At 42.9% G+C, this 12,630-nt stretch overlaps 1 protein-coding gene and 1 long non-coding RNA gene across 2 annotated transcripts in view; one reads left to right on the top strand and one right to left on the bottom strand.

Moving 5' to 3' along the window:
* The first annotated feature begins 2,772 nt into the window (after positions 1-2,772).
* Positions 2,773-12,630, top strand: part of RIC8B (RIC8 guanine nucleotide exchange factor B) — a 33,076-nt gene continuing 23,218 nt past the window's right edge. Inside the window, exons 1-2 of the mRNA XM_054632226.2 lie at positions 2,773-2,995; positions 6,555-6,602. Coding sequence (XP_054488201.2) covers positions 2,879-2,995; positions 6,555-6,602 — 165 coding nt within the window. The 5' untranslated portion in view covers positions 2,773-2,878. The remainder of the gene's footprint in view (positions 2,996-6,554; positions 6,603-12,630) is intronic.
* Positions 4,237-6,402, bottom strand: LOC143694106 (uncharacterized). The gene is made up of 2 exons (XR_013182335.1): positions 5,547-6,402; positions 4,237-5,341 (listed from the first exon to the last, which is right to left on the bottom strand). It is a non-coding gene; the product is annotated as an uncharacterized LOC143694106 (long non-coding RNA).

The following is a 12,630-nucleotide window of genomic DNA, read 5'->3' on the forward strand; positions in this document are numbered from 1 at the left end:
GAATGGAGAACTGCAACATCCTGGGCCTCTTGGGAGAGGAAATTCTGACCAACAGCAGCACCACAAAGCTGCTCATAAAAAAGAGCTAAGAACATCATCAGCCAAACAGGGCTTGAAAAGTCTTTTGCAAAAAAAAGCCTCCATATTATTTCTTTCTTTTTTCTTTTTTTAAAAATGAATTGAAAAACTTGTGTTGATGCCTCAGGAGTGCACACTTCCAGCTACCATTGAACTGCTTCCTGATGAGGGCTTTGAAATTTAAAGTAGACATTCATGGGGGGCAGTGTATAGAATGGTGGAACAGAGGCCACCTCCTGCATGAGAAGAGCTGCAAAGTAAAGCAGGACTGATCCTGGGCCACTGCAGCTCAGACCCCACAACAGCAGCACAAACCATGTCAGCTTTCAGGTCACAGGCTGTGCACCAGCCTGGGGAGTGCAGCAGCCTGGGGAGAGCACCATAACCTCTAGGTAGAATGTCTGGTGAGGGGCAAGAATGTCTTAAGTCATCCCAGTACAAACTGTCAAACCTCCTGATTCAGAGTCTGCGGGTTGTTATTTAATTATTTTCCTTGACCATGGAAATTAAAAGTTGGGGTTTTTTTGCCTAGCCATGCATTTATGTGCATATGAAGTAAATATGTGACTATGCAAACGTTGCTGGTGAAACTTTTACACCACATTCTGAAATATTCAGTCTCAATTGCAGTTTCTCTTCTGTTATTTTTTCCTATTTTCTTCTTTCTTTCCTTTCTTTCCTATCTTTCCTCCTTTTTCTATTTTTTTTCTCTTTTCCTTTTCCCTTTTCCTTTTCTCTTTTATTTTTAATTTCTTGCTTACATTCTCTTTTTTCCTAACAAATGCACATTTTTATAAAGATGTGATCTTTTTCATGGGCTAAGACATATAATAAATGATAGATATATAATATATACAGTAGAAGAGAAACTAGTATTATACATTACAGCATAACTGACATAACACATTTAATATTTTTGAACAGATCTACACACACACACACACACAAATGTATATATGTATGTATGCCTATAAAAATCCACTACAATTCTTCAAGATTTTTCATTACCAGGTAGAAAAAAGACTCAGTGGGGGAAGAGCAGTGAGACCTCCATTCAGTAGCATGAATCCTGTTTTTGTCAGGCTACCTCTTGCTGCAAAGGTCGTTACCCTTTGACAAAAATGGCCTCTGACCTCCCCAGCCCCACAATTCTGTTGTGACTGACCCTGAAACCCATGAAATTCAGGGGCAGACATTGCTTTGGAAGGTTTACATAAAGCTGACTAACATGGGAAGGGCTCGTGGTATGCACCCATCTGAAAAGGTCTGGCAGTTCTTTGGTAGAGGATGCAATTTATTCTGTCCTTCTCTTTCATTGAAATCCTAATCCTTCATATACTACATAAAGTGGAAACTAAAACACGTTGATGATGAATAACAATGTGCCTTTGAAGGGCAGTAACAGTTTCCTAATCTTTATTTTTCAGGTTTTGGAATTTAAAAAAAAATAACTATAGGCAAGTAAAATGAGTGTTTTGCTGTGCTGTGAAGTAAATCTAAGCAGGCTTATACTTTTTTATAGAGTTGTAAATCTAACAAGCAAAAGACTCTTTTCATTGGGTTTCTCTCCAAAGCTCTGTTAGTTTACAGGTGGATCAGACTCAGAATTAATGGCTGCACACTCGATGACTGGATTTTGTTACTCCTTGCAGTCCGGTGACTGTGCTATTCTGGATTTATATTTCAGTTCTTGTGGCAAGAAACCCCTAAGGAGGAAATTCAGGTTCTGGTTTGGGTCTGCATCTTAAACACTGCAGACAGGCACCGTCACATCTGACAACCCCTGGGCTCTGTCCATCTGCAGATGCAACCTCACTGGTGTTTTCTGCTATGGAACCAGTCATTTGTGAGATTAAAGGTTTCTCTTTCTCACGGATTCCTAAACTGAAGGAATAAAGATTTTGAGGAGAGACCGGCCACAGCTCCATATGAAGATACTTGGGGAGTGGGTTTTGTTAACTTCAATATATCATCTTCTGCTCTCTGGACAATGAATTTCAATTACAGGGCACCTTGAGTTTGGAAATGCTGTGGATGTGCTCAGAGTGGTTTAAACACGCGGTCTTGCAAAATCTTTATAGAGACACCGTTCACCTTTGCCTCGCTCTGCCAATACACCTTCCCCTCCTGCCACCTCCTAAACAAAACGCAAAATTTTCGTGTATCACCATTGCTCTGGTAGCTTAGACTTGAGACTGGTTTTGCTGCAAGACGCTGTGGCGAAGCCTCGCTTCAGGGAACACTCACAGACTTCGCCCGCGATGCTTAAGCCTAAAAGCTTAAGAAAAAGCAGCCAGGCCTAGCTGTGGCAGCCCTTCGCCTTGTAACTGACACGGTGTGCACAGGGCAGGTCGCAGGGAGCACACAATCGGCCAAGCCTAAGGAAAAGGGAGGGAAGCGCCGGGCAGTGCCCTGTGCCGCCGTGCGTCCCGAGAGCGCGCTATCGCCGCTCTTCCCAGTAGGAGCCCTGGGCGCTGTGGGCACGGACTGCAGCACCCATCGTGCCCCGCGGCAAGAAAGCACGGCACACCCCGCCGGCCGCCGCGCCGTTGGGCATCCTGGGAGATGGAGTCCTCTCTCCGCAATAGCTGGCCGACGGGATGGCAGCCAATAGGAGGGGTCGGGAGTGCGCGCCGTCGGCCCCTCCAGCCAATGGCGCGCGGACGCTGCCTGGCAGTCCGGGCGGCTTCCGCGGAGCGTCGGGAGCGTCAGGGGCCGCGGGTTGCGGCGCGCGGGCGGGGCGCGGCCGCTGCCGGCGGTGCCGGACGGGACGGGACGGGACGGGACGGGACGGTCGGGAATGGAGCGGGGCGCCGAGCCGGGCCCGGAGCTGGGCGCGGTGCTGGAGGCCGTGGAGGGGCACGGCGGCGGTGGCGCCGAGGCGGTGGAGCGCGTCCTGGCGTGGTACAACGAGGAGGTAACGGGTCCCATCCCCCTCCCCTCTGTGCCGCTCCCTCGGCGCTGTCGCCGCCCCGCCCCGCCCGCCATCGGCAGCGCCGCCAGCATCGTCCTGGACCTGGGCTCTGCAGAGGGTCCCCAGCGCTCACCGCTCTACCGCCATGGCCCCCGCCCCTCACAGCCCCTGCCCGGCGCAGCTTCCCGCCCCTCCCGTGCGCTCCCCGCTCACAGGCCGTGCAGGGCACCGCGGCCCTGCCGGGGCGGAGAGCCGTGGCAGTGGCTGGAGGAAAGCAGACTTCCAGGGGAGCTCAAAGCTCGGCCCCGGCACGTTCGGTCTTGCGTTCTGCACGCCCAGTGGGTAGTGTGGGTTATCGGTGATCGGCTGTAAAAGGAGCTGTTCGATAGCGTTCATTTGCGTCACAAATCTTTTAACCTACGTACACCGCTAGGCAGGGGTCGGATAGAAGAACACTGAGGTCTCTTGGTACCTGTCCACCTGCCTGAGGTGCTGCCTTTTGTGGGCAGCCCTTTGTCACCGGGAATGGAGAGGGCTTTCCATCGCCTGGACAGCGACGGTGTCAGTGTTCAGGGGATGTGTGTGAAATGGGCTGACAGACCCCGCTTCATTTTTCTGTGTTTCTGGCCAAGCAAAGCGAAAGGGGAAGACAGCTTAGAGCAGGTTGAGCTTTTAATGCTGGCAGGTATGAACAAGTAGTAAGGGTCTACTGCTTTTGTAGTCTGATATGGATATGTTCAGACAAGAAGTGAAGGTGTTTCCTGTTGATATGGGGAGGTGAAAATCAGAGTGAAAATACATGTTGGGTTAATCTTTTATTACCCCCCCCCCTCCTTCTGATAGAGGCATTTTGACACTTAGATTGTAGTAGAGCAGCACAGTCCATTCTGAAAGATTATGTCTCAACCCATCAGGTGGCTGTCCTTTGTATATGTGCTTCTGTGAGTGGTACACAAGTCTCTAAAGCTGGTGCTGACTCAGGGTTTGGCTTTGGCTGTAATTTAAGTGCAGTCATGTTGAACTAATTATTGACTGAAATTTAGGAATCTGTTTCAGGAACGAACATTCAGATCTTTAGTTAAAGTTTCATTAAATCGCTTTCTGGTTAGGGGAGAAGCCAAATGAACATGGATGTGATGTGGGTATTCATCCTCTAAGAGGGGTCTTGAAATTTGCTATCTTAAGTGCAACATATTTTACACCTAACAATTGTCGGATCGGCGGAAGAAATGCGGCACTCAATATTAGTGATCAGCAAGTCTCGAAGTTTATTGATAGTTCACACATATTTATATTGGTGTTAATGAAGCTTATACATATTGCAAAGCTGAGCTCATTATTGGTTAATTACTTATCGGTCAACCATGCCTACTTCTATATTCCTATAGTTATTTTGTTACTACTTCTACATTCTTGTGGTTATTCTGCTGAAACTATCCTCCTATTTTTGGCAAAAGATCCTCTCCTCTATCCTGTTGTTGCACCAAGGGCACAATGTCCTTGTCAGTGGTTGGACACTGATTGCTGAATCCTAGACCTGTCCCCTTCTAACTTAACCAATGGTATTATGTCGCCGTGACCTTTCTCAGCTAGCCAACTGTCCACAAAGCTCTCCACAAACAATGGCAGTAACTGATTTCTTCACTCAAACTTGGGCTTGTAGAAGAACCTTGAGTCTTGACATAGGCTGCCGTTGGGTGAAATTCAAAGGTAGAGATTGATGCAGCTGGAGGGCACTCTGTCTGAAGGATTGGTAGATCAGGAGTTCATGGAACATCTGTTTTAACTTACTGACCTCTGAGGTACAGAGGAATGATTCTGATTGGAAAGAACCTTTTGTTTCTGTCCTTACTCCTCAATGTGACCCCATGTTAAATGTGTTCTGTCAGAAAGGATGCACAAGCATAATTTCTTAATTTTGCTGTACTGGATTTTATGCCTTCTCAGCAGCTTTCCCTGGTGAATTATTTAGGCTTGAGTTGAATCGTCAAGGACAGAGTTGAGAGCTCATGCACCTGTGTTCTGACATTTCAAGTATTTGCATGAAGTCTTGGAGTTGTGTGTAGCTAAATACTTCTTTTGGAGTGGGTGAGAAACTTTAATGCTGTCTCAGTATGACATTGCCTTTACTGCATTTCTTGTTCAAACTTTTTAATCGTATTTCCTCTATCTCTTTTTTTTGTACACTTTGTTACTGACACTTTGTCTATGGGCCAGCAAAGACTGGGCAGAGTACTCCAGGTTCCAGAGCTTTAGGTTTCCCTGTTTTTTTTTTTTTCCAAATAACGAATGAAATATACTTTAATTGAAAAGAAGGATGGATCAAGTGTAGTTCCAAAGTGCAAGTGCCTATAGAATAACCATAATGAGAGAAATTAATATGTCTGTTGGTGCTTCTCTGTGCTGTCCTATTTGCAGTGATTATTCCAAATCTCTGTTGCTCAACTGCTTAGGCTTGTTCTCACTACATTGCTTTTGTAAACTTGCTAAAATGTTCATGTGCAAACATAAAGGTTGCATTCTCTTGGTTAATTGCTCATCATTCAATGCTCACCTGTCTTTGATTGGCGTGTTGCTGAACTCCTGTTGTCTAGTTGGGAGCTCTGTAAGAGAGAGGAAGGGGATTATTTGCCTATTATTGAGAGAGGAGGGGAATGATTTTCCTAACATCCTCAAGGCTCTAATTGATGTTGGTAACCTTTCTGTGTAATTGTAAGCTTGGGTCATGAAAGGTAAGAAGGCTCATGAATGTGCTATGGAAAGTCACTTTTGTTTTCAGTCGCTTGCATGATGTAGCAAGTTGCATGTTAGATGTAGAAATTGATATTTTAATTTCTTGGAAGCTGTTAATCATGCTTGATCATTTATATTGGAAGTTTTAAAATGTTAAGAGAAATGTCTGGTATTAGTGCTGTTTTCTTTGTCTGATGAGTAATATTTCGCTAATAGCATTCTTCAGGGTGCTAACATGGAACTAGGCCCGACTGCTATTTGAAGTGTTTAATAAAAAATAAGGACTTGTAGTTAGACCATGTCTATCTTTTGTTTAACTGTACCAGAGAAACAAATACCTTGGTAAGGTGTTTTGGAAGCTGCCAGAACACAGAAACTCGTAGTTTTTGTAGCAAGGCTTATTTGATTTGTAGTACTTGTTTTCTGGGCCAGATGATGCCATGGTGGTTCTGGTTTGGAACAGTCAGAGCAGTCAAAAGCTTGTAAGCAAGATCTGTTTGGGGAAGAATCTGGGTAGTGAGGTATGTGTAAAACACAAGGCAATCTCTCTCATTTTTCACCCTGTTAAGTGCCATGTGTGAGGTAGTTGACTCACATCCCACAGATAAAAGCTTGCTCTGCACCAGTAGTAATTGTGAAACTCTTCATTGGAGGCACTTACTGAAGCTTTTGCTGTTGGGGAGGATGGGAAGAGGAGGGCATGGTTGTAGCCTCATTATCTGAGGCTTGGTTTAACCAGAGCCCTGGAGTTTTGAATAGTTTTGCTGGTATTACATCCTCTGCAGCTGCTGTGCATGTAACAAACACAAACTCTTGTCTTTGCTTACAGAATCGGGCCACTTTCAGGTTTGACCCTGCAGATGAAGACAAAAGAAGGGTGAGTAAAATAGGCTGTAGAGCTGCATACCTCAATGATGTAGAAGTTAAGAGTAAAGGCAGTCTCTCAACTTAGCTGCCATTGTGAAGTGGTGCAAGCAGTGAGTATAAAGTTATAATTTAATTGTTGCTTCTTCATTCCAAGAGACATGACAACTACACATTCCCTTTTTTCTCTGAAATTCCCCTAGCAAAGGCTCTCAGTGTTGAATGAAAGTAGTTACAGAAAAGCCTATAAATGATTTTGCTGGGTACGGATTTGAGATGAGGTGGAAGAATAAATGTAAAGATACTCTTCTGTATCTACTGAGGTAAAATTTTGCCATAGATTTTTCAATTTTCTCTCTTCTCAGCAGGTAACAATATGACAGATGTATTTCTTGTCTATGTGAGATGCTTAAAGAACACTAGGGATTAAGATGAAGGGATAAGTACAGAAGAAAACTATTAAGCTATAAGGAAGACTGGGTTGCAGAAGCCTGTTATTCCAAAGGTGCTGTAATCAGTGAGATGTGGTACATGCATCAGGTGTCAAAGCTGGGAAATGTGAATTGAGCTGTCCAGGTGTGGTAGGGCTTAGCACGTCCCGTGGGATCCATTCACAGCCTCGCATTTAAAGCTTGGACATGGAAATTTTTTTTCCTGTTGTTATTTTTAGAGTGTAAGATGTAATACCAAGCCCCTTCTTTCTGTTGTGTAATTAGCTTTGGGGCTGATTTGCATATTTATTCAGAAAACGTTCATTAGTGAATGAGGCTGTATCTTTCTGCTATTTCTGGAATAGTCTCAAAGCTTGAAATCAGAATTGCAATATTCCTACAAGGATAGCTTGTCTGAAATTGGGCACACATTGTTTCATTCCACGATCTTATGCTAAATCTAAATATTTTAAGGTGTTATGTTTTGGGGTGGTTTTTTTGTGGTTTTTTGTTGTGGTTTTTTTTTTTTTTTTTTGGTGGTAGAAATGGATGGGATGATAAGTCTGCCAGTCTTTTGCATTTGCAAATCCAACAGTTGTTTGTACTGTAATCTTCAGTTGCAATTCCTTGTTACACAGAGGACTCAAAGGCCTCTTAGCTTTGCTTTATCTACGGCTTTACTGGAAGCTCACACTCAGTGATGTAGTGATGGACTCTGTGTGTCCCTTCTGATCTGTAGGAGAACTCACCTGGGATCTGGACTTGGTGCTTACCTCTGTTCCCTCACCATCCCTCCCATCCCTTTTTACAGTGTGCTTGAGCGAATGTCTAGTCTGAAAAATTGATTGCCAGCTGCAGAACACAGGAAAGGACAAGAGAGCAAAGGCCAAATTGGCAGAAGCCAAATAAAGACAATGAGTTTGGAGAGGTGAATGTAAGTTACACAGTATGAGGATTTTTTTTTTTAAGCAACCCATACACACCAGTGACATGCTGAAAATACAAAAGATAGAAAGGCCAAAACTATGGCTTGACTAGAAGCTGGTTAATTGGACTGAGTAAATTGTTCTGCAGTGATATATGACTACCAAAGCATGATGGTTTTAGGCTGTAACCTAACTAAATCAGCAGTGAGTTTGTGATAATGAATTCCAGGAGGAAAGTAGGCTCTGTCCTCCAGAAGACAGGAAGAGAGGTAATGCTATCAAGTTTGTCTATCTGAACATAGCCACAGGACTGTAATACATCACAGGGTGATAAAACCTCAAGATTGTAATGTGAGCTGTCCTTGTGTTTTTCCTGGTTGGTTAATGATGTATGTGTCTGCCTTGGCCTATCTGTGGTGAGTGTTCTGGATATAAATCAGATGGCAATCTATGTTTTACTCTAAGATCCACTCAGATACCAGGCACATCAAGTCAGTGCCAATCCTTCTTAACTTATTATATACTAATAAAAAATATGAATTTATGGAAGCCTGTTTTCAGTTTCTTTGTGTAAACAGTATAGAAATTGCCATCTGGAAGTAAATGTGTTCTGGAATAGCAGCTGAAATAAAGGCAGTGGTGTTGTTTCTCAGGAGTTTAATGAGCGCTTAGAAATCTGAAATATTTGTCTCACGCAGTCAAGAAGTTTTTGACAATGTTCTGCTGGAAAAAGTTGAGTCTCCAGAACTGCAGCACTTCACAGCACCATGTCATGGTTGAGACAAACAGTTGGTCTGTTCTGGAATCCACTCCAGAAAAGGGATGCCTATTAACTTGACCAGGCAGTCACCTTGGAGAGAGTTGTCAGGTGTAGTGACTCACTCTCTCTGGCAGAGCAGGTGCTTCAGCTCAAGCTCACATGCTAATACAAAAAGGAAGGCGTTTTTTGGACCACTTGATCCTTATTTAATAGCTTTGCTCTCCATTATTTATACTTTGTTGGGGCCAAATACTGCTTCTGAAGTAGCAACACATTTGTGCTGTTTACAGACTTTAGATGGTAAGAAAATTACAGTACTGTTTGTGCCCTGGAAATGTCTCTCAGCACTGATTGCCTGGCTGGTCATAGCATTCCACAGCTGGAAGTTGTCATGGCACCATTTGCTGTGATATAACAGATGAAGTAAATCTGTCCAAGATGGCAAGTAGGGCTTTTTAATGAAGGCACTGAGTTTGCAAGAGGAAGGGGAAAAAAAGGAAGCAGTAGCCAAATGTAAGAATGTGACTTAGAAGCCATATTCTTACCTGATATGACTGAACTATTTCCTCTTCAGCTCCATACCTTTCTGTCTGCTTCACCTCTTATAGTACTTGCAGCATCAGGTTTCTGCTATGTTAGGTCCAGCTTACTGTGTTGGGTCTCTTAATAGAAATCTTCAGAATTTGAGACCAGTGTTCTTGAGTTATTGTCTGGGTTTGATTTGAACATGATGGATCTAAAATTCAGTGGGAAGAAAATCACCCAAAACAGTCTTTTCCCCTTGCATCAGTGAGTGTTTTCAAGGTGTTGAAATAGCTGGTGGTAAATCATACCAAATGTATGTGGGGATTTCTCTACCAGTTAAATTCATGATGTGGGGAGATTCTCTAAGTCTCTGTACAGTACCATATTTTAACTCTGGAAGGAGTGAAGTATGTTGATGGAGCAAGATGCTGTCACACTCTAAATCTTAGAAGAACCTCATTCTTAAGTTAGTGCTGTTGATGCTGTGATGTTTCAGGGAGGTCTGAAGGTTCCTGCAGCCACCAAGGCACAGTTTTTCTCCTCCCAGTAAATATGGGGTAAGCTTTTAAAGTCTATTAGTGAGTGTCCTGTAACAATATTAAGCTCAGGTTCTCCTGTGAGCACGCTGTGTGGTATTTTAGTTGATGTTACTGTTCTGACTTCTCCAAAACCCCTTAAGGGAGTACCAGTCTGTAAGAGGAAAAAGTATCCTGCATTAATACTGAGCGTTTGTTCTAATTCCCTCTGGTCCTGCCCATTCCCATCCAGCATTTTTCAGCTTTTACTGAAACCTCTTAAGGTTCATGAAACCCATCTTTCCTTTTAACATCCTTTCACCATGGGATTACAGAAGATAAAAGGGTTCTCCCTCTCCCTGTCCAGTGAGGTGAGCAGCAGCTGCTGTGAGTGCAGCTACACAGGATTTAACCTTTCTGTGACTCTGAAGCAAGTGTTTAATCCACCAGTTCTGACAACAGGGATTGCTCAGTGTGCTCCTCACCTCACTTGCAGAACTGTCCTGCTCTCATGTGTTCAAATCTTCAGCTTGGTGCTGTGCCATGTCAGAGCTGGCAGGCTCCTGCCAAACAGCCAACTTCCCGTTATCAGTGCAGGCTCAACAATGAAGTGCTCAAAATAAAGCAGGCTGAATCCTCAAGGAATGCAAGTATACACCTTCCCACCCACATCTGTCCACAAAGACAAATGGGCAAAAATTTGGCACAGTCTTCTCAGGGGAGGTTATCTAATTGTCCTGTTATTCAGCACAGTTGATGATATATGTTGTATAAATGTTGTCTTGACTTGCAGAGAAATGAAAGTTGTAACTAATATTTCTAATATTCTTGGGCTTACTTTCTTATTGCCATGGATGCTTAGCTCGGAAACGTAATAGACATTAAAACACAGAAACTGAAGAGTTGTGCTTTCCTTTCCATCCCCTCCCCTCACCTCAGGCTAATCAGCCTGTGAGCAAAGATAGTGGAAGATAATGGAAGTATTTGGCCCAAAGTCACAAAGCAGGTCTGTGGCTGAGCAAGGGAGAAAACACACGTCTTCTGTCTCAGGAGAGGTCTTTTTCTACTGGGCTGTGTTGCTTCTTAGCATCGTGGCTTTACACTGTCAAGATAAATGACCAAAATAGGTTAATAGTTTATTTGTCAAAAGAAGATGACAAATGGGTTTTTCTGGCCTTCCTGTTTTAATACAAGATTTAATACTACAGCCTAGACAAAAGGAATGGTGTGCATTATTCTGTGTTAATATTAGCACAAAAGCTGAGAAATCTTGAATTTCAGAGAAATTAATGGATTTTACAATAAAAAAATGTTAAAACTAGAAACTGCCTTGACTGTATGAAAAAGTATATGAAAAACATTGCTTGCTGTAGCATGATTGATGAAAGTCAAAATATTATCTAGATGTTGAAAAGATAGAACACCAAACAAAGAAATGGGAAAATCTTGCAGTGACCTAAAGGTTAGCAAGCAAAGGCCCTGAAACTGGAACAGTCATCATATGTGTTGTGAAAGGGGGAGGTTCCTTCCTGTCTGAATTTTCACTTGCTTTTATTTCCAACCACATAAATGAAATCTGTGCCCCTAGCTTATGCCATGCTAATGGCCTACAGGGTGGTAGAAAGAGCACCACCTAGAGAAAATGAAAAGCATAATAATGTTGTTGTGGTCACATCTCTTCCTGTTTCTCTTACCTCTGTGCATCATTTCCCTTGTACCATCAAGGCCAAAACAGAACATGTGCTGTATGGCATTTGGTTTTAATTGTCTCTGAGACAATTTCCTAATAGGGTGAATCTTTCCGTGGATAGCTCTGCAATTATAATCAGATACTCTACTTTTCCTGAGCTGCTGATGGCTCTTGGGATCAACCAACAGTGGTTCACTGTCACAGATACCCTAACTGATTGCTGCTTCCTCTAAAATCACTCTTGATGGCTCACTGGGTCTTAGCTCCAGAGAACTTTGTCAGCACTTAAGTTGTAATCAGGTTGCTAAATCTCTAAAAAAAAAAAAAAAAGTTCTATTTTATATCTATGTTTAGTACAACTATTCAGAGTTAAGACTCTTCTGGTGCTGCATTTCATTATGATTTGAAGCCAAGAGATGATTTTATATTTTTAATTAAATTGCATGTCATTTACTGTATGGAGGGAAGGTTAGACTTCCACCTCTCACAGCAAGTCAGCAGGAGGTTATTGCCCTTTGGCATCCCTCCTGCAGTGCTTTTGACATTTTCCAGTGACGCTTTCATAACAGCAGGTGGGTAAAACTTATGGGGAAAAAAATTAAGTTAGAATTTGAGCGGCTGGGTCTCTATGTAATCAAATAAGTTTCAGAATTTGGATAAATTGTTACAGACCACCTTGTAGCAGCTGTTACCAACAAGGAAGACAATAACTGCTAAGTCTAGTTGAAAAGTGCTTAAACACAGAATAAACTAGCATTTTTCTGGAGTTCTGTGAACTGTCTGTTCAGTTGTGTGTTATTCCTCAAAACCAAACAGACTCCACACTTCAGCTTGCAAAGCAGACTTAATTGTATGCAAAACTCTCAGCAATAGAAAGTGAACTGTTGTAAGAAATTGAGCTGTGACTAGGTAATTTGACTGTGGATCTAGACTGGGCATTTTTTGTTTTGGGCATTTTAAAAAACACTTCAAAGCTGCCACCTTCAGAAACATTCAGTGCAGGTCTAGCATACCATGCTTAAATCTGGGAGTTGTGTGGTTCTGTGTGAGCAGCACTAGGTTAATGCTGAAGAACTCTGTCCTTAAGTGTCTTTTTCCAGCCACAGTAAGTACCTATATGCCTGTACAGATGGTCACATGTGGGGTTTTTAGTACTGTAGTGTCTCTAATATTCTGATAAAACATTTGTCATGT

This window comes from Agelaius phoeniceus, chromosome 5 (genome assembly GCF_051311805.1).
Source record: "Agelaius phoeniceus isolate bAgePho1 chromosome 5, bAgePho1.hap1, whole genome shotgun sequence".
In the NCBI taxonomy this organism is placed as follows: Eukaryota; Metazoa; Chordata; class Aves; order Passeriformes; family Icteridae; genus Agelaius; species Agelaius phoeniceus.